The sequence below is a fragment of the Myotis brandtii genome, unplaced genomic scaffold, assembly GCF_000412655.1.
Source record: "Myotis brandtii unplaced genomic scaffold, ASM41265v1 scaffold667, whole genome shotgun sequence".
NCBI lineage: Eukaryota > Metazoa > Chordata > Mammalia > Chiroptera > Vespertilionidae > Myotis > Myotis brandtii.
Window position 1 is genome coordinate 405,431 of NW_005370593.1, and position 22,179 is coordinate 427,609.

General features: G+C 38.1%; 1 protein-coding gene across 1 annotated transcript in view; it reads right to left on the minus strand.

Moving 5' to 3' along the window:
• Positions 1–22,179, minus strand: part of AKAP6 (A kinase (PRKA) anchor protein 6) — a 509,871-nt gene that overhangs the window by 87,660 nt on the left and 400,032 nt on the right. Inside the window, 2 exon segments of the mRNA XM_005880979.2 lie at positions 2,613–2,837; positions 5,877–6,023. Coding sequence (XP_005881041.1) covers positions 2,613–2,837; positions 5,877–6,023 — 372 coding nt within the window.

Here is a 22,179-nt window from a genome sequence, read left to right on the forward strand (position 1 = left end):
CTAAGAAGCACATGGTAAATAATGAATTAGGTGTAGTGAATATTCCCCTTATGGTTAGAAAGTGTTAGCAAATATCATTAGGACCTAGGAGCTATCTAATGATCTGGAAGTCTAGCATGGCTTCCCTCTGTCTCTCTTTCCATCTTTTAAACTCTTTCACATTTCTTACTAGGACCTAGCTGAGAATGATGTTGATGACACTATACAAAGCTAAAACATAAATCTAATGTCCTTTGGAAGCATCAGCTAAATTAATGCAGAACTGCTTATGTTTTCATCTATATATATAAAAGCCCAGTGACCGAACAGTGGAATGACTGGATGATTGACCAGTTGCTATGATGCACACTGACCCCCAGGGGGCAGATGCTCAAAGCAGGAGCTTCCCCCTGGTGGTCAGTGTGCCCCCCACAGTGGGAGCGCTGCTTGGCTGACCAGGATAAGCAGCTGCTCAGAGGGCGGGTCCACAGCCTCTTGGTTGACCATCCATGCCTCCCACCAGTGCATGAATCCATGCACTGGGCCTCTAGTTTATAATAATAGCAAATGTAAAAAAAAAAAAAAAAAGTTGATTTCAAATATCTATGTATGAGATATGTGGGTAGAAAGGTAGATATAGAAATATCTATAATAACAAATGTCCTGTTACTGTTTCTAATTATTATGTGACATTTTTGACCTTATGTTAAGATATTTTGACCCCTTGCAAATGCACCATTACAAAAGTAGAAATAATAGTTTACATATGTAAACTCGTTATCCTGTGAGATAAATTCTAGCAGCATCCCATTTTATAGATGAAGAAACTGATGCACCAAGAGATCATACAAGAAACATGGCCAAGATTACACAACTGGCTGGGGCCATTAACCAGTTCACTAAAGCTACAATATAGATACCATACAGAAAATACAGTGGGGCCTTGACTTACGAGTTTAATTCGTTCCGTGACGGAGCTCGTAACTTAAAGTGAACAACTGAGACACGTGATGCTGGGCTGATGTTGTGGCATTCACTGTGACATTCGCTGTATGACATATGGCAAGAAAATTTACACTGACCTAGTACAAAAACGTAAAAGAAAACACAAATCTTTTCAACTCCCCGAATCGTCAGTAGCTAAAGCTATCTACAATTCTGGCTAAATTGTTGAAGACTATGACTGATAAACCTCCCAGAAAGAAACAAATAACCCGAAAAAAATCGGCCGAGAGACGGCTCATATCTCGAAAAACTCGTTAGTCGGGACACTCGTAAGTCAAGGCCCCACTGTAATGTTATTTCACAACATCCTGCCTACTAATGACCAGGATGCTTTATAAGGTACATGTTAAGTTCAAACAACACAGAGGGAAATATCTGAAGATTCCACCTCTCTGTAACAGGAGTTAGTTAGGGTGAGACAAGTAGAGATGAAATAACAAATAGTCTGGATATTGGATTTTAGACAGTAAAACCCATCTGCCTTGGCAAGAGGCTTTCTTTTAACTGCCAGTTTGGTTTTGCCAATTCAATGGCAGAAGAGGAGGTTTTCAACCAAAATAAGCTGTAGGTGTGTAATACAGACAGTTTCGTGGGAAGCAATGTGGTCTCACCTTTGAGGGTGCTTTCTCTTGGACTATGCTGGTGAGCAAGGTGCCCTGCATGTCTGGCAGAGGGAAGGTGAGCCAATGCGACTATGACTAAATTCCCTAATAGATTGCTGGAAGACTGCAGGGCACAGGGTGTGAAATGAATAAAATCTGGTCCTGGAAGGCCTTGTGAAGAAACAGTTGCTTGGTCCCAAGAGATTCTTTCTTAGTTTTCCCCTTTCTCCTCTTTAAGAACTTCCATGTCACAAGGTTTCTTGCTACCGAATTCATACTCAACAATCCCAAAGCTTCAGGCTGACAACACCAAAAGCCCAGATAATGAATGCCTTACGAGAGGGTTCAAGCAGTCCAGGCCAGCATGGGCAGCAAGGGAAAACATCTGAATTTTAAACTGTTTTTGAAAAATTATTGTGTAGACCATGAAAACAAACAGGGGGACACGCTATTCTTCATGAACATCCATACAGTGAACACACACACAGCTGCATTGCTAGGGTTGGCATTTGTCTACGATGGAATATGCCTATCATGTAGGAACCTCTTTTACTTGATTTCTTCCCTCCATGAGTAGTTGATGCTTTCATATGTAAAAAGTAGGTTTCCTTTTGTTAGCATCAATGGTCATCAGTTAAATCATGTGCTTTTATCGTATCAATGTACAGAAGTATTTTAGCCACATTATTTATAGAACATTTAGGTCTGCCTTTCAAAATTATCATGTTTAGTGTTTGCTGGTCTGCTTTTAATTTATCAAAGCCACCCCTCCACAAGCACAGCACAAAACACACCAGCAGCAGCAGAGCTCCCCCCATCCAATGAGTATTTGATACGCTTAACGTTCATCTTTATACACGCAGGAGCTGGCATGTAAGAAATGTGGAGGGTGTCTATAAATTCAAGGAAACATTTAAGTGCACAGTGATACATAGATACATGGGTATAATACTTTATGTACTTGATAAATATTTCATCCCTACCATAAAGAAAGCTTTTTATCAACTCTGATTGTTTTTTTATTACCTGAAAGTATTGCAGTTGTTTCTCGGCACTCATTGTTCCTTCCTTTTCTTGTCTCAGACAGGAATTGAAGATGAAAAGCTCTGTATCTCTCAGCCACCCTTTCAGCTCTTTGATCCTGACCTCCAGCTGCCTTACCAGGCTTCCGCTTTCAGGAGAGAGCAGGTCACGTGGCCCCGACCCACGGGGCCCTGCCATTGTGTCCTGGATCTTCTCTCCCAGGGTTTTCTAATGCATCAAATTATAAACAAACACAAAAATAAAAAAAAAACACCAACAAAAGTAAAAACACAGATTAGCTTGGGTACCAAAACCGTGTCACAGTTTGGCTGGTGACACAAACCCCTGGAGAGTGTCCAGCCACACCTGCCATCTCACCACTAACATTCATTCAGATTAGCTCCCTGTTCCATTTAGGATTTGAATTCTTGCGGAATGTGTGTTGTTCTGACTACCACTAGTGGCTTAAGAAGACCTCATTCACTTATAGTTTCCTTTAACAGAAAGGAGATTTGACCCAAAAGTTCACCATGGTCACTGATAAAAATTCATTTGAATTCTCATAATGCGAGTTTGTAGGAAAAAATTCTCTGCATAAAATTTTCAGGAGATAGAAGTCTGAGTTTAATCAATGTACTAAAGAGGCCAAGAGAAGATTGTGCATGAAGAATTAAATTCCTTTTTTTGGTTTTGTTTAGTACAATTCACCAAACCATATGACGGAGGGCTGTTAGGAAGGGGTAGACTCCTTGGTGCTGTTGTTCATTTTAGCTGACTTGGAAATTGTACAGCCCCACAATTTTCCCCACTTTGCATTTGTGGGTGCTAGACTTTCCAATATATGTATTAAAATCAGTCCCAATCCACGAGGCTAGTGCCTTCTTCGATTAACTACTCCGTCATGAAGGTGGAGTCGGGGAGGGCTTTTTTGTGTTGTTTTTGTGGAAAACACTCCCTTTGGAGAATCAGTAGGAGTTAATCTATATTGACGAATTAAACCTAAAAAATAACCTTTAAAACACAAATAAAATTAAGTCAACAAACATTCAACTGCTGTGTAGTGTTCTGTAAATAGCATCTTTAGGAGATCATAACAGAAAAATAACCTTTCTTGCCAACACGCTTATATTTTCATGGTGCAAATATTGATAATTTGAAGACCCTCAGTAGAATCCAGATTTAGCTATTGTTTTTATGCTGTAACAAAAGTAGCAGCAGGAGGTGAAATCAATGCCCTTGGAGGGTAGGGTCACAAAAAAGAATTTATTGCCACTTTTTTGTTCTGGAACAGTTTGCAATCATAAATTCTTCATAAACAGAATACTTCAGAGAATGGTCCGTCTTCATAAATATACGACAGAGGACATCAATTTCATTTAATTCACAATTTGTGTCAGCACAGCAGATGCCAATGCCTGCCTTGATAGGGTTGTTTAATATGCAATTGAGACAGAGTAATATGCAGCACAGGGGACAAAATTTCACAGATTAAACTGTACGCACCACTGACATTTCATTCTAATGTATTTCCATTCCACACTGTTCACCTTAGATGAAAGTAATATTAAAAACCATATCCCTCTATTTTACTATTGTTAGAAGTTAAAATCCTTGTCTTTAAATTTTTTTTCATGCCAATTAAAATGTAATCATGCCAATTAGAGTGGCAGGCCTGGTGGTGTTAGTGTGGCACAGGTTTTATTCAAACCTTCCCTCCACCCTTCTCGCTCCCTAAATCATTACACAACTCTGCATATTGTATTCAAATGGTGTTATTGTCAAAATGGCAACCATTTTTAAGGTCTCTGACTCATAAAGAATTACTAAATATTCTGTATTTAATGTTATGTTGATTTAAATTTTTGTTGAGAAAGCAATATACATGACATACTTTAAACAATTTTCAAAGAAAGATTATTGCTAGTTATTGATCAAATTAGAAAAAGATATAGTTCTATTTCTATATAACCAAACTATTTCTTTATCTATCAGGCACCTAAAGTTGCTGTCCTTATTTAGGAAACAATGCTTTAAAATGTCCCATATTTCTCCTGTAGGAGATCAAGGAATTCTGTAGAATTTAGAAGGTTCTGATTTAAATCACCATATGACAATGTGAAAGCCGTTAATTACTATTAAAAAGTAATGTAACAATAGGTCAGAGTAAAAACTTTTAACATTTTAAGTTACTTTGCACACTCGCAGAGTGTAGTGAATTTAGATGAGAAAGCGGGGATTAAACTCTCAGCTTTTTAATCACCTAGATTAAGCTCAGCAGAAACTGAGCACTGGCACTCCTCCAAGTCATCAAGGTACACGGAGAGCTTTTAATTCAAAATTATTTTTGGACATTATTTCTTTAAAAAATTAAAAAAAAAAGACGGGAAATGGAAGGCATGCAAAATTAGGCTCCATAACTGACACCACCCATACTTAGCTATTATAATTAATCATTGAAGTAATTGACAAATTTAGCTTACCCTTGATTTGAAGTGAAGGCAATTTAGGAGAGAAGTTGATGAAAAAATACTGTTTAACCTCTCTCTCTCAGCTGTCTTCCACAAAAGGACAGCACTGCCTCCTGCACAGCCATCCTGGCCTCTGGCTAACAGAGCCTCTATATTGCCTTTTTGCCAGATTCTTGCATCTCAGTCTTTGGCTGAGACCCAGCCCATCATTGCGTGAAATGAATTACATGAAACTTTTTTTTTGGCTTTTGTTAAAAGGGAGCTGGAAATTGAGGCACAAAACAGAGACCAATTTAATTCTGCAATTCAGATCTGGGTCAAATTTGCATCTTTGTTTTAGTGGCTTTCGCAGGACTTGAAGGTTGTAGTGACAACTGCACTTTCCACCGGAAGGGTCCAGGAAAGAGTTAAACAGTGATGTCTCTAACATGTACCTTCAGAATAAATTCTATTAACGTGCATTCAAGCATGACAGGCAGTGTATATCAGATATACTGTATTATCGTTGACTTGGTGCATACCCATAATACATGGCATATTTTACTTACTTCTTTATGTATTAAAGAACCAAAATTATTAAAATCTGAGAGGAGACAAGCTGAGAGTAAAAAAAAAAAATCAACAGAAAAGGAAAAGCAGTGTTTTTCAGCCATAATAGCATGATAGCTTGTTTGAAATGTAGGTAGTGAATTGAAAGAGAGAGATATTTGTGCCTCAAATTAGAAATCAGACAGATAGAGTACTTTACTACACAAAAAATGTACACATAGCCTACAAACAGTAATAAAAATGCAAATACCCCAAGCAGTTCCCATTTTTCATTAATTGAATCCACTTTTTCAAGGAGATCATTTGGTAGTAAAACGCCACCTTTCTTCAAAGCTTCCACCTTACTCAGCAGCTCTGTCTTTTTCAGGCCCCGGATGGACATTTCCACGCTGTATCGCTACAACAAGAAGAGAGAGGGTCTTAGATAGTCTTTGGGCACAGCACTAGTGATGCTCATGGGGGTTAAAAGTTTTTGTTTCCAAGAATATTTGTGAGGAGACTAAACCTAAATAACTTGAGTAGTGGAGGAACATTGCTGGAGATCGTTACAAATATATCTATTACTCACACATACACGAACATCCAAGTTACTCATTCCATGTAGTTGACTAAGATTTATGTCTTTTTAAACTAAAGTTCACACACACATTTGATCTCCAATTTAAAATATTCTGAATAGGAAAATACATGGTCTAAGTAAGGGGAGCTAATATTCAGTTAATTTTGGTCAACATTTGGCTCCAGAGTGCTGCCCATCTGCCATCTCTGCCCCCAAAGGTACAAATAAAATGATCCCTCAAGATTGTGTGACTTCCTTCTTATCCTATAAGTTCTCTGAATTCACAGTTACGATTTTTGTTTTCATTTTTCTTTTACTTAAAAACTCTGTGTTGGCTTGGAGATGGGGTACATCTAGAGAGGAAAGAGAAAACCAGTGATTTAAGAATGGTTACAAATCTATGCTTCCTTATTGAATACTGTAAAATGTTCTCAAACATCCCAATTGACTACAGAACCCTCTCCCCCAACATACCTTGTATTCCACCACACTGCCAAGTGAGTCTCTCCTAAAAGATGTTTGCTACAGATAACATAGGTGCTACTTAATATGACAGTTACCATGGTGATTCTCTTCAAATAACTACTTGGATAACTTCATAGTGTGAAAGTCCTATATGATGAACAGCTATAAATGACTATGCTGTAGTTGTTAAATATATACATGAAGACATCTCTAAATAGAAAAACTAAATTCTGGTTAAAATATTAAACAAATTCCACAATTTTAGCACATTTCAAAAATATAATGATAATCCCAAAATTTATTTCATTGAGGCATAAAGTCAGGCCACTGACAGTGTTGCTCCATTGCCCTGACTGAGCTGAGATGAGGCTTTATCAGATCTAATAAGAAAAGCATTTGTCTGAGCAAAGTAGCAAATCAGCAAGTTCAAAACTTGCCCAAGCAGTTGGTTGATTTTATTTACCTTGAAAACATGATATTGTGTCAGATCCCAAATTAAATACAATTGGAAACAGCTTAAAGAAAAAGAAGGTGTGAAATCCTTGTTTCGGTTAATAGATCCTCAGCATTTGCATGCAAATGTTTGCATATTTTCTGGTTCATATTTTAATCTTTCATTTGCACTAAGCATGCACATTATTTGTATTATGTAAACTTCTCCAAATGTTAGTCATTTGTGGCGCACAGAACAAAATATTTTAAATAATGTGATTGGAAGCATTTCATAGTATTAACGAATGTTGATCAGGGTGTCAGGGTATCCAAAATTACATGAATATGCATGATGAAAAAAATTAAGGTTTGCTTTAGAGCGCTTTCATCATTTGGCCTGTGATACCTGGGACATTCTGATTGTGCTTTCTAACAGCAGACAATTACCAGGAGCATGTTACTTCAACACAGAAAAACCAATGTCCACTCGAGCATGCTGGACCCAACATTGAACAAGTATTCTAGAAAGCTACATAGTGTTTTGTTTGTTAGAGCAACGATTGGAGGAGAGGGCAATCTGCTTTCTGTAGTCAGATACCCATCCAAAGATGATGCTGCTAACAAAGATTTACATGATAATATGGGGAACCAGCATTCCAGGCAGGCAGAAGAATCCTATTCAGATCTTTAGCTTATGCTATGAGCACTAACTGGCAGAGGGAGTGCTCCAGCTGTGTCTCCCGGGAGCGGCCTGGACTAGTTATCACATTCACCTATGACAAGCTCACCCCCAGCTTTACCCCAACTTGGAACAGCTCCTACACAGCAGATCAATCAAGAAAGAAAACAGTTTTGATGTGTCCCATAAACATGACAGTCTTGTAATAATAAAACTACAAAAAGCAATTAATTTCATTTTAGACATAAAATAATTTTCTCTGTGAAATGTAGTACAAGTAGTCACTGCAACAGCTATTATAGAAGGTTATTACATTTAAAAAACAAACAAGTGTCTTATGTATGCTCTCTGTCTTTGTCACCATGTAACCTACTGTATAAACAGCCTGATGAAAGATGTGATTGATGGACAAAGCCTTCAAACTATAAAAGCTAGGAGAATCCAGCTAATTGTTAGATGTATGGGTAAATGCGCATGAAAGGTACTAGAATGTCTTGTAATTTAAGGTGAAAATGCTTACTATCTGAAGCGCTCTGAAAGCTGAATCAGATATGATTTAGGGCCTTAAGCTGTATATGTAATGATGCCAGAAGGGTTACATTGGTGTTGATGTTGGTATGGCTTTGCTCTTCTCTCTCCGTCTCTTCAGAAGCATTAGACAGGGAGAATCAACCGCCAGCTCTCTCAGTTCTTGGTCATCCTATCAAGTAGGGCTACTTTCTCCTGTGGTGAGAAGATCGTTTAATCTTCATATTAATTTCACCCACAGCAGTAAGTGAGTCAAGGCTGCCCCACTGTGTCCTGTAGTCTGTGGATGTTGTGATCTAGACTACTCTTCAATAGCCAAAAATGAGCAGCAAAGTTAAAGTTAGATGGCTTTTCTTGAGTGCTAAGGTAAATAAGCATCCAGTATTTAATTTCCCCACAGCACCTGTGCTGGGCTTCTCTGTGTAGTCAAAAATAAAATATACTCTATTGAAAGGGCATATTTACATTATTAAGTGTATTTGCTTGGCCAATGTAATTTTGACTGCCGAAGCCTCCTAATAGATATGTGAATGATCTAAATTAAAGACACAGGCCACTCCCATTCCAAATGCCACTTCTGTGTGTATACAGGATATATAAAGAAAACTTTAAAAAACAGTTCAAAATAACCACAAACACTAGACTGCTGTTTTAACTAAGTACTAAAGAAGTTTTTAGAAAATTTGTACTCCGTACTTACTTTTTAAAAGCACAAATGCCAAAATTAAATTATAAAACAAAGCCAGCAAAAATGGGGATTTCTGAAGTAAATATAATTAGAAATGCATGAAGACTTGATTGAGATAACTTTTTTGACAGTTCTGCTAAAGGCTTTTTTCCCTCTTAAAACCTTTTTTTTTTTTTGTTAAAAATCACATCGCAAATTCTGCCCAAATGGAGACTGGAACAATGCCTTGAAACAGTGTTAATTGTCACCATGGAAACCAGAAGAATAAGCCATTTTGAAACTGGTATAGAAGGCACACATTGAGCAACTCAAGCATTTTCCTGCCTCCCTCAATGTTAAAGAACAAGATGCCTTGTCACTGTGAGGTCAGAGAAAGAAAGCATCATGAAAGGGTTATAGATGCTCACTGTCTAGTAAATAAAAAAATAAAAAATAAACTGCATCCAGCTAATGCTGTAAGATGCTACCCAGTGAATCTTTTTGAAATAGAAAGATCATCAAAAGATGGCCAAGATTGGGGGATAGATTCCACCTAAGCAAAACTTCAGGGCTATATTATGTGAACTTTGCCCCCAAAGCTCCCTGGGAATTCTACTGTTGTAATAAAACTTCAGAAGAGGAAAGAAAAAAGGCAGCATGATGGAATTCAAAATAATGCTCTAAAAGCACACAGAGAGATTAAGACATCCATTGTAAGACTTTTGTATGGTGCTTCTGTTGGTTATGCTGAAAAGAGACCAGACATTGCTGAGTGGAGAGTGAAGTTTTGGCTACAAGAAACACAAGAATTAAACCAAAGAATTTTCTCCATTATTAGAACAGGGCTGTCAGATTCTGTGTCTTCCGGATTTGAGTATTTACATCGTATAGTATATTTTAACTGGGCTTTATGTGACTTTATATCAGGAAGCGTTAAAGCAAAGAAAATGATCTAGTTATTACAGTGACAGATATAATAATAAAGATACTTGAATATCTTTCCCAGTACAAAATAATACCACAAACACCTATATATTCAACGTAATCCCATAAGCACACAATGGATAGATAGATAGGCAGACAGACAGAGAAAATACACTGAGAAAACAAAATGTATTTTGGTCTATCAACTAGAAAGCATATGCTAGGAACACACCAAAACACCAAGCTACTGGCAAAATTATGCGTCAAAAAATATGCATTTTTGCACAAAATGCAGGGATGTCTCTGTCTATGACTCTGATATTGTGTTTTCTGGCTAGTGTTTGCCCTCCTCATGTGAGGCTTCATGGTGGCCCCTCAGCAAGTCCATGCCTAATGCCATTCAGTGGTGAACAAAGAGTCTTTTTATATGAAAGTCCAGACCCACAGCTCAGCAGTAATGCCGAGTGCGGGATCTGCTTTGCAGCAGCTCCTGTGCTGCCCCCTTTTTCAGAACACAGTCCTGCGCTTACCCTGCAAGTGCTGCTTCCCGGGAGCTCACCTCCCCAACACTTCGGGAAGGTGTTCAAGCCTGAAGAAGAGGGTTCAAGCCCAAGACAAATAATAGTCCTTATTTCTTGCAAACTCCTTGTGTTTTACCATTAGCGATTTAGGGCGAATAATTGCAGAGAGAAATTATAGAGACTCCTACAATTGTCCTTGTAAATTAATAATAGGCTTTCTTGATTGGGATAAATTTGCTGCTGAGCCTTTGGAAAAATTAAAAAGTGCAATGTCATTTAAAATTGCCAGAACTCGCACAGCAAATTACATCTGAGGTTAAGAATTGAGTTTTCCCCCCCTCTTCTAGCTTATTCCATTTGCATGATCTGGAAATCACATTACATTGGCCATGTATTGTTAATTGGACATAGATTGCATTATCTTTAATATAAATCAAACTACAAATATTAAAATGAATTGCAAATTCCCTAATAGAAGATCATAAAACAATCTTTCTAAAAGTATCTCCCATTAATAATTTAATTCCAATTATATCACTCAGAAAACTTAAGTAGGAAACCTGGCAACTTATTTCTCCAATCATTTATTTTACATAACAAATACCCAACCCTTTTAAAATAAATACCCAGCACAGAATTCATTGTTATAGAACAAAAATAAAAACACCAATAACTGCAAACTTCTCATGCTGACTTTGTGCAAAATACTGCATAAAACACCAAAGCTTTCCTGTCTTGTCCCTTCTCTACCCAAGTCAAGAGCAAGACAAAAGTGTCCTAAACAGGGGATTTACTAAGTTTAAGAACTATTGTAATTATACTCTTTAAAATTATAAAATTGATTATTATTCTTCTATTTATGTTTTAAAAGGTTCTCTGGTTCCTTTGATTTTTTTCTATAAATTTGAGATATTTCTGAAGCCTTTGCATGGCCTTTAATGAGTTTATATTAAATATTTAATACTGTTTAGAGCATACCTACTACTACCAAAAACAGTTATATTCCCAGCAGTCCCACTGTTTCAGGCAGAGGACTTGATTGATCCTCCTAGCCTGAATTGAGGAGAATGAAAAGAAGCAGTTGGAAAATAGCTGCAATCATTTAATGCAGATGACCTCTGACAGCCTCACAGCTCTTCTATCTGAACAGAAATTTGCATGGGGTCTCTGTGCAGAGGAACAATGTAACCTAAATGGTAGACAATCTTTATTCTAATGAAGTGGGTGTCAAGGTCAATGTAAAACTGCAATGATAAATGGTGCACCACTAGGCAAGAGAAGTTGCATAGGCATTGTAGTGCTTTCACATTAATTGAAGACTGAAATGCACTGCGTGAAAAGCACAAGCCCCTCTTTTCACCATAATGTGCTAATACGCCAATGCAGAGATGATTTCTTCAAGATGCTTGCTGTTGACACATGTCTTATTGCAAAAATAACGCAAATACGAAATTATGGTACAAAATGGGCATTTTTAGAATTTCGCTTTTTCCTGGAATAGAATTACAAAAATCTAAATAAAACTTCCCCAAACAACATCCTGACACCTAATGTAATTCCTTTGATCCCCTCTTCTTTTCTTTTTAGACCTGTCTTTAATTAGTTTCAACCAAGCAACCTTTTAGAGAACTCTTTGCTGGATACTCACATACTGAACTGAGGAAAGAAGAATCATCCACATATTATTTCCCCCCTCACTTCTAAGTTTTCTGGTTAGTCTGTAGTTAAGATCTTCAGGTATTGTAATGAAAAGCTTATGTTTGTTAAAGAAAATAACTATTTTCTAGTGCAAGAACTAAAAACTATAGTTCGCCATTGCCAAAATAATGGCACAGCAATAATTACATCATTACTTCAGTTGTTCTAGCAATTGGTGGCAGACGATATTTTTCATTATATAAAAATAAGGATAGTAAGCTGCTTAAAAAATCCTGATCTACTTAAGCCTTGTAAAGGGGACATTGTTTGCTAATACACTCATTAGCAACCAACCATTTTCACTTCATCAATTAAACAGGAAATGGAGTTGCACCATTAGTTTCACAATTTGCTAAAACACTGATAAGAGCATATTACTAACCATTTGAGAAACATTTCCAGGCTCAAGGTATTATATATGATAAACTTGATGCGTTTTTATGATGACTTATAAAATTTATTCCGGTAAACTCTGTGATGTAGCTACCTTTTCAAATATAAGCTTTCTGCTACAAATAGACTTTAATAACAGAATTACAGTTATACTAGTCAGGAATGGTAGTTATCTTGGTCTGCAATCCTGGTGACTGACTATATGCTATTGGTATGATTTACTATAAAATAGATGATATTTCTAGTTTGCAACTCCAATGTAAAAACAAACTGTCTCAAATAGAAATCAACATTCCTGAAATGGTAATTCAGAGAAAAAAAAATCTCAACTCGAAGGGAGATAGTGAAAAAGAAAAAAAAAGTTACTGATGAAACTGTTTAAAAAACTGTACAGCTTCATCTGTGTGTGATTTGTCAGGTCTGAAGCTTTGACGTGCCCAAGGGGCAGACCCCAGCGGGGAGTAGGCTGCCGAGCTAAATAGCTGTGAAAGAAGTCTTAATGTAGGATGGAATTCAAACTAACCTTGACATGACCTCAGGAAAAATATGCAAAAAGTAAAATGAATGCACTCTGCAAGATACATCCTAATTTTGTGGTGGAGCTGGTTAGTTTTACAAACATAACTGAGACCTTAAAAGAAAAACAGAAAGCTAGTAAAAGGGGAAAACTTTGAATTCAGGCAAAAATGTAAGCAGGCATGATGTGTTACTGTGAAGGCATGTGAAACATTTGGAAAGAATCCAAATAAAAACCCACACCGAACAATATTATTGTCAGCCTGTCTATTCAGGAAAATTGTTGGGTTTTTTTTAGGTTGAATATAAATGACACAAAGCCAAGATTACATCATTGCATTACAAAGTCTGTGTGGCTTTTAGCTGAACAAGTCCCATGGATCTGTTGGTTTAAGACAGTAATTCAGTAAGGAGGTTTTAATGCGTTATTTTTCCTCCAGGGTCAATAAAAAATAGAGGAATTTAAGCAGGAAATATCAAGGGTGCTCTCTAGTCTAGTTCTTGCTTTTGATCTGTATTTGCTAAGCCAAACTCAAATTTCAGTTGATGCACTGAGTCTTGATTTGACTTCATTATAAATTTTGCATGTTTTGAAGTGATCAACTTAGGAGGCAGGCATTCATTGTAACTCCCTAGCCAAGAACTGGCTAACTCATTGGATATATGGAAATTTTAATTGAGTGTCAACTTGTGTAAAAATTCAATCCTATTACCTTCTCAATGCAATTTTGTAGCAATACCAGTTATTTACTACACTACTAACCAGATTTTAAACATAATTAAATTGCTTAGAACATACACCCAAAATCTAATGACTTAAATCCCTACAGCAAAGATGTGAATTTCTGGACCCGGTATATGTGCTTCTATTAGATTTTCATAAGCCTAAAGTGAGTAGAAATACTCAATCATTTAGAAGCACAGAAGTACACGGAGTTCTGCTGAGAACCTGTTGAACAAATATCAAGATCACTGCTTAATGGCTATGTTATGCTAAGGGCTTCTCTCTGGTCTACTCTTAATCAATATTTTTATTAGTGACATACATAAGTAAAATATGAATACAGCATGTTGATCAGAATGCCAGATTATACTAAAGTCACTGATCAATAAAGAATAATATTTTAGCTCAGAGATCATAAACTCAAATATCTACTGGTAGTAGTATACCAGTAAACTGGCTGGGGGGTGGGAGGAGCCCTGATTTGGAGTGTTTGCTGATTTCCCAGGTGGAAATACTCCCACCATGGCAGGTTCCAAGTTACCAAGATTCCAAGCTACCAATAGTTGCTACTACTGGCAAAATTCTTGAATATTTAGTAATCAGCTCTCAAAAGCAAGTATTAGCCAGCTCCAGCACCCCACTACCTAGATGCTAATGTAAAGTAGTTGAACAGAGCATAGATATGATGTCTTTAATCTTTCATCTTCGAACTAGTGCTAGTGTCATGGAAAAAGACAACTATTTTTTCTACTAAAAAAATAAATAAATGTGATGATTACCAACATTTGATTCCAGTGAAGGGGAAATAAGCGGAAGAAGTATGGACTGTTGAGGATAAGAAAACTCAATTTTCATCTAAATGGGGCAACCACTAGCTCTGCTGACTAGAACTGGAAACAGTTATGAACAGAGTCAATGACTGTTCCCTCCTCACCCTCCCACCGCCCCCCCCCCAAAAAAAACTGCATAAAGAATGGCTTCAATTATCTTTAGGTTCAATGAACAGACAGTGAAAGGTAAATGTAAAAAAAAAAAAGAAATATGATTGGGAGCTTGAATGAGAAAAACATAATAGGGTCAAGAATAAGAACGGTAACAGGTAGATCAGCTTGACTATGGTTTACTAGACCCAAACCTGCAGTCCTGGTTCTGATTGGGTTCCATTTTCCAAGAGGGAGCTAGACCATGGATCAAATGTACAAAGGAGAGCACTCATGGGAGGGAGAAGATTCAACACCTCTCCGAGGAGCAAGCTGTGAAAGAAGCTGAGGTATTCAGCAAAGGGGTAAATACGAGTTGAAGATGAGAGAAGAAAAGAAAGGCTATGTTAGCAGACTTTAAATGTTTAGAGGACTTTTACACAGAAAATATTAACCTGTTTTGTCTGACCTCAGAGGTCAGGCATAGGATCAACAACTGAATAGAGGAATGTAGCTTGGGCAACAGTGAATTCCCATTCACCAGCAGTATTTAGGCAGAGACCAGAAGTCAACCTGGTTGGGTATTTTATGGGTTAATGAGGCATTGAATTAGGATTGGCCTAGAACCCTGGTCAGCAAACTGCGGCTCAGGAGCCACATGCAGCTCTTTGGCCCCTTGAGTGTGGCTCTTCCACAAAATACCACGTGCGGGCGCGCACGTACAGTGCGATTGAAACTTCGTGGCCCATGCGCAGAAGTCGGTATTTTGTGGAAGAGCCACACTCAAGGGGCCAAAGAGCCGCATGTGGCTGGCTCGTGAGCCGCAGTTTGCCGACCACTGGGATAGGATCTAAAGTTCTCTGCTTCAGAGAGTTGAGCTTCTTTGGGCCCGCATTCACCATAACAAACACATTATTATGTGTGAAATAAATGCCAAGACCAAAAAACACAAAGTTAAGGAGAAGCTGTCTCTTGCTGGAAGAAGAGACTCAGATATAAGATTCTCATGCGGAGAAACCTAAGAGAACAACAATGGAGCAAAGACACAACCATGTAAAATGTAAGCTATATAATCTAAACTCAAGATAGGACACAGAATGAAAAGAAAAGCCAAGGTTAACTGAAACTCCTCAAATCATCTTTAATCTGTCCTACTTTAGATAAATATTTCATTGAATTTGGGGTATTAAATGAAACCTTTTGGATTCTTTTTTCGATAAATACTTTATAGGGAACTTCCAATTTAGAATTCATGTAGTTCAGTCCATATTTCAACATGATACTTCATGTAGATTTTTTTTTAAGATGTAAGCTTCACAAATGCTACTCTCAACATTTTTCTGCTATCAACATAGAACTTTTGCTCACAGAGATCTAAGAAATGTGTTATAACCCTTCCTGCCAGCAGTGTGGGCATAATGGCAATTTCTTCTTCATGCTATGAGACTCCATGGTTGTGCTGTGTTATGTCAAAATCTGCACATCTCAATGGTTTTCCTGTGCATTCCCATGCACCTCAGTGACGATGTGCGTCATTGCCATAATATATCGTGACTGTTCTAATTACGGTTTCATGATGATGCCCCATATCTGAGCTGTTGTAATGTCATGTCAGCACATAGTAAGAATAGTTATGCAATTATATGATATCTGTTAGAGTATGCAATGTAGAATGGAAAAAAAAGACACGAGAAGCAGCAATTAATGTAACGAATCTGTTTTCTCCTTTAAAAAGTTTCCTGTTTAAAAGTACTATCACTTCCCTTGTTTTCCATCTCCCAAGATAAACAAATGCCTCCAAAAACATTTATTTTTGTTTACTTGGATATTACTATATAATTTAATGGATTTTTGAAAATAAAGAAAAATAAGAAAAAAAGGGAAATCTCTGACTTCAGCTGTTCTCCAGGCCACAAAAGAAGGAGATTCACCTAATACAGTGGTTCTCAACCTGTGGGTCGCGACCCCTTTGGGGGTCAAATGACCCTTTCACAGGGGTCGCCTAAGACCATCGGAAACCACATATATAATTACATATTGTTTTTGTAATTAATCACTATGCTTTAATTATGTTCAATTTGTAACAATGAAATTTGGGGTCACCACAACATGAGGAACTGTATTAAAGGGTCGCGGCATTAGGGAGGTTGAGAACCACTGACCTAATATATGCTACAAGAAATCCAGTAAAAACTTAAGTGTAGTAAATTAAACTCCACTGTAAACTTATGTAAACTTCAAATACAATGTCACATTCTTCTATTTTCTTTGATCTCTGTGTAACCATAGAACTTCTTGCCTCACCCCCTAAAACTCTATTGATCAAGCTGTATCTTAAATAAACAAACTATGATAATGAGATAAAGCAGTGATTTTCAACTGATGTGCCAGGAGAATTTTTAAAACATGACTATTTAGTCAGGGGCACTGACCTCTTTTCCCCTAGATTTTCAAATAAAATAATAACAACAGCCAACACAATAGCTACCTGGTGAGAATGAATCAAAATTATACCTTTATTTTTGTCATATCGGCAAAAAATATATTTTTTGGTGTGCCACACAATTTTAGCAATTAGTTTATGCATGCAGTGAGATGAAAAGGGTTGAAAGTCACTGAGATAAAGCATAATACCATATTCACTTCCCTAAATTATGACCATAAATATTCACTTGCCTTTAGTCTAGCTGCCAAAATATAGCCAAATATCTATAAAAATAGAAATCTTGTTATTTGTCATAAATTTGAAGAAAGGCTTTCAAAGGATGAGGGCTATGCCTTTTTTTTTGGTCACCATGGAGTAGGTTGAATATTTGAGGTCTTCATAAAACACTAAGTCAATGAATAGCTTCTCAAACTAAGTGATACAGGGATTGCTATTTGTTGTTTTAATATACAATCATAGGAGAATTTATACATAAAAGCTTACCCATATCTCTATAGCTGAATTACAGAACTGTTCAATGCAAGTATTTATAATAGAAATGCTGATGAAGCCTAAACTATGGATGTATATGATTGTGCAGCAGCAGCCATCTCAAATACAGATATATTTTTAGCATTAGGAGGCACCAAGTTTGTTTAAATCTAGACTTTTTTTTACAATTGCAAGTAATGTTAATAGCACACTGTAAATGTTAAGGCTAAGTGTACAATGTCAAAATAGATTGAATCTCTCTGAAAATTGAAAATTCAGGCTTTTCAAACGTAATCCAGATGTTTGGCTTTTATTCAGATTTCAAGAAAGAAGGAACTAATATGATATAAAATTCATACATGCATATTTCATTAGTGCCTTTTGTATCGCTGAATTAAACATTCTGAAACGTGCTTTTCCCAAATGACATAGAGTTTTAAATCAAAGCAGTTGCCAAGATGTTGCACACCTCAAAAATAATGCCAAATTAATTTCGTAAGGAAGAGACTATATATTTCTTAAGTTAATTCTGTTGGTACTGTTTCTTCAAAGAGAATATTTTGCTTTCTCTTTGAGGATGACAAGAAAAATGAGAGGTAGAGCACTGTAGCCATTGCAGTTTATCAAAAAGATATTGCTGCAGAACATGGTCACTGTGGAAACCTATGAGAATCAGTGGATTCAATGACAGCTGAAAGCACTAGCCCCCCTATTGTCATCATCAAAAACTACCTTTTCAAGTTTCGTGCAAATGGTCATTCCTTGGGGACTGTGGACTTCAGCACTGAGAAGGATATCAGAACTCAACATGTGATCGTAGGTGTTAAGACAGAGCCAATCAAAGCATACCCACGGTTGTCTGCTCCCAAAACACAATGGAAATGCCATCATACATTTATGCATTTGTAGGGTGTTTTTAAATTTTCAAAAGGTTTTCACATCTACAACCTTAATAGATTCATTATGCCATGAGTTTTTCTTGGTGACTACCCAAATACCTGTGTAGTAAAGTGCTTGATATCATAGGCCATTCTTTGAGGGTATTCTGGTGTCTTCACATCAGATGAGGATGAATGTGGTTTCAGAATTAGATTAATGGTATGCTCCTACAACGGAGTGCTTAAGGTCAGGGGCCATGTGCTGTTCACCCTTCATCCACTTTAACATAGCATTATGGCTTAGACTTAGAAGTTAGTTGGGAAATATTTATTCATTTGAATTCTCCCAAAAGAAAGACCAGAGGAGTGTGTATCAGCTATAGAACTATATGCTGGGAATAGTTTTAGTACACAGAAATGAGTAGTATGTGACTGTCTTCCTTATCTTTGAATTTTATTCTCAGTTGATGAAAATATCAATACAGAAATATTACTCTCAATTTTTACATAGAAAGAATGAACAAAGTTAATTGTTTGCCATGGCCAGAAATGGTTAACATAAGAAAAGCTTCTATAAAATGTATCAAAGAAAAGAGGAAGGTGACAGCAGCTCTTTAAATATTTCAGGACACCTTTTATGAGTTCAGTGTTTTCTCACAGTAATAACATTGGATCAGAATGCAAGAAGCTGGGTCCAATTTCCAACTCCAACACCAGTCTGCTATGGACTTTAAAACCTTTCTGTTCCAGCCTCTCTTTTTTTCCCCTTTGGGGTACATGTTCATGTTTACTAGAGAAAGATTTTAAGAAAATAAATTTTAGAGGTTTCAGGCTTTAAGCACTGTTTGTTGCTCCAACCTCAGAAAGCCTGTCATTTCAATGGATTGTTCTCTTTTTTGTTCTCCTACGGCAAGCCCATAGGGAAAGTTAGTATTATCATTTCTGTCTTGCAGATTAAAAATTGATACATAGAAACTAAGTGACTTGCCCAAGGTCAGTAAGATAGTACTAAAACCCAGAAATGAACTTTTCAGGAGGAATTTCAGTTTAGTTTGCTAGGCCATGCTGCTGTTCTAAAAAAAAAAAAACTTTAGATATCAGTACAGAAGTCTGAGGAAATCGGTGGCCTCTGGGAGTATAATAAATAAGATCAAGAGTGCCATTCAAAATGACTCTGGAGTGGTCAAAACACACTTAAAAAACCCCACTCTGTGGCTTCAGCGGTGTATACTCATCCTCCAAACCTCAGGAGATTTTTAATAGCTTGAGGTTGAGGCTAAAAGAGCTGATAGAAGAGTTCTCACTCATAGTGATACCTGTCATCCAGAAAAACAATAGCCCACAGTTTAAAGAAGATTTAGGGTTAAGGTGAAAATATATTAGTATTAACTAAGACTATAAAGAGCAAGTCTGAGTTATGATAACTGCTTTTGAGCACACTTTTCAAGCGATGTAAAGGAGTTTGCTATAATCATTCAAGAAAGTGTATGAGAAGAGCTTCATTAAAGAGGAACGTGTGTGTGGGTGTGTGTGTGTCTGTGTGTGTGTGTTTCCAAAATAAGGAAGAGGAAGAAGTGAAAATGTAGATAACAAAATGAAGGAATGCATAGAGAGATGGAGAGAAAGTAATCCTATATAATAAAAGGGTAATATGCAAATTGACCCTAACAGCAAAATGACTGGGAATGACTGGTCACTATGACACACACTGACCACCAGGGGGCAGACGCTCAATGCAGGACCTGCCCCCTGGTGGTCAGTGCACGCCCAAAGGGGGAGCCTTGCTCAGCCACAATCCAGGCTGACAGGTGCAAGCACAGGGGTGGTGGCGGGAGCCTCTCTGCCTCCTCAGCAGCACTAAGGATGTCCGACTGCAGCTTAAGCCTGCTCCCTGCTGGCAAGTAGACACCCCCCGAGGGCTCCCGGGCTGCCAGAGGGATGTCTGACTGCCAGCTTAGGCCTGATCCCCAGGGGAGCAGGCCTCATCCAGCAGGTGGACATTCCCCGAGGGGTCCCAGACTGCGAGAGGGCACAGGCCGGGCTGAGCCCCCACCCCCTGAGTGCACAAATTTTTGTGCACCAGGCCTCTGGTAAGTAAATAAAGGAAATTGCAAGGGTTTAACCAGATATGGGAAACCATATCTAGTCTACAGAAAATAAATCACAAAAATTATGTAAAAATAAAGAATATTGAAGAAGAGGAAGGAAATCACACCTATAGAGGTCTTTAGTTAATGACATTCCTGAAATAATGAAATGAGAGAATATCATAATGATGACTTAAAAATTTGCATCAGGGCTGCAAAAATTTACTAGGAGGAATGAAAAGAGGCAGAAGAACCAGGATGTGGCCATTTAGCATAACTTACAGCAAAAACAACAAAAATAGGTACTAATATTTTGACTTCCTAGATTTTCCCTGAGCATCACTGATAGGGAGCCCTTCACTGTACACCATCTTCCCTTTGACCGCTACCTCTGCCTCTCCTCTGTGGGTGGCTTGCTCAAGATCTAAGAGAAGTCATTTCATATTTCTGTGGTCATCTGATCCATAACATAGTGACAATGATATACTCACCACTTATCCACCACAGAACTATATATATAAAACCCTAATATGCAAATAGACCGAACAGTGAAACAAACGAACAACCAAACAACCAGTTGCTATGACATGCACTGACTACCAGGGGGTGCACATGGAACATGGCGGGTGTCTGCAGCAAGTGGCAGAGCACAGAAAATGGAAGGCATTAGCTGGGGTGGTATGGTGGAGCAGGGGGTGTCACACCAAGGCAGGGTGTTGGTCACTGTCATTGGAGCAAGCCTCTGGTGGTTACTGAAAATTCTTTGCTCCCCTGCGCCGTGGTCCCGCCGGGCACTCGCACCTGCTGCTGGCGCCGACCATGCTTGCACCCGTTGCCGGCACCAGAGCTGCTGCTCACACCTGCTGCCTGCGCCTGGCGCTGGTCCCGATCGCCCCTGAGGGCTTCTCCACCTCCCCTTGCTCCTGAGGGGCAATCGGGGCAGCAGCTGCTGCTCACACCCGCTGACTGTGCTGGCCCCGCTTGCACCCGCTGCTGGCACCAGCCCCAATTGCTCCATACCATCAGCGAGTGGGAGTGGTGGCAGTGGGAGCGGGGCTGCTGGCAGACTGGGGGTCACGGCGGGAGGGGCCAGTCAGGGGTCCGGAGGCTGGGCAGAGACCCACCCCTGTGCCCACAGCAGCCTTGCAGCCCATAGTTCCTTTCAAGGTGCACAAATTCGTGCACTGGCCCCTAGTATTTTAATAAGTAATTAGATTATGTATGTACAAGGTTTCTGATCTCTATATAAATGCACCATTTTTTTAAAAAAAGCCTTCAATTTTAAAACACTTGACTTTCATAATAAAATATTTTGGTCTTTTATTCATTTGCAAGTAAGCCTGGAAATTTCCCCTTTGTTTTTATTATCTATCTTAGAAATAAGGTATTGTAACAGAGTAAAATAAATCACATCTGAGTGGAGCCACTAGAAAGGTAAACAGTATACGTGTAGCCATGGACACAGACAATAGTATGGTGGAGGCCTAGGAGGGGCAGGTATGGTGGAGGGGGTCAATGGAAAAAACAAAAACAAAGGGGACGTCTGTAATTCTTTCAACAATAAAGATAAATGTAAAAAAATAAAGTTCTCCAGAGAAGAAAACAGTAGACATACATATAATACATATTATATACAGGTATATTT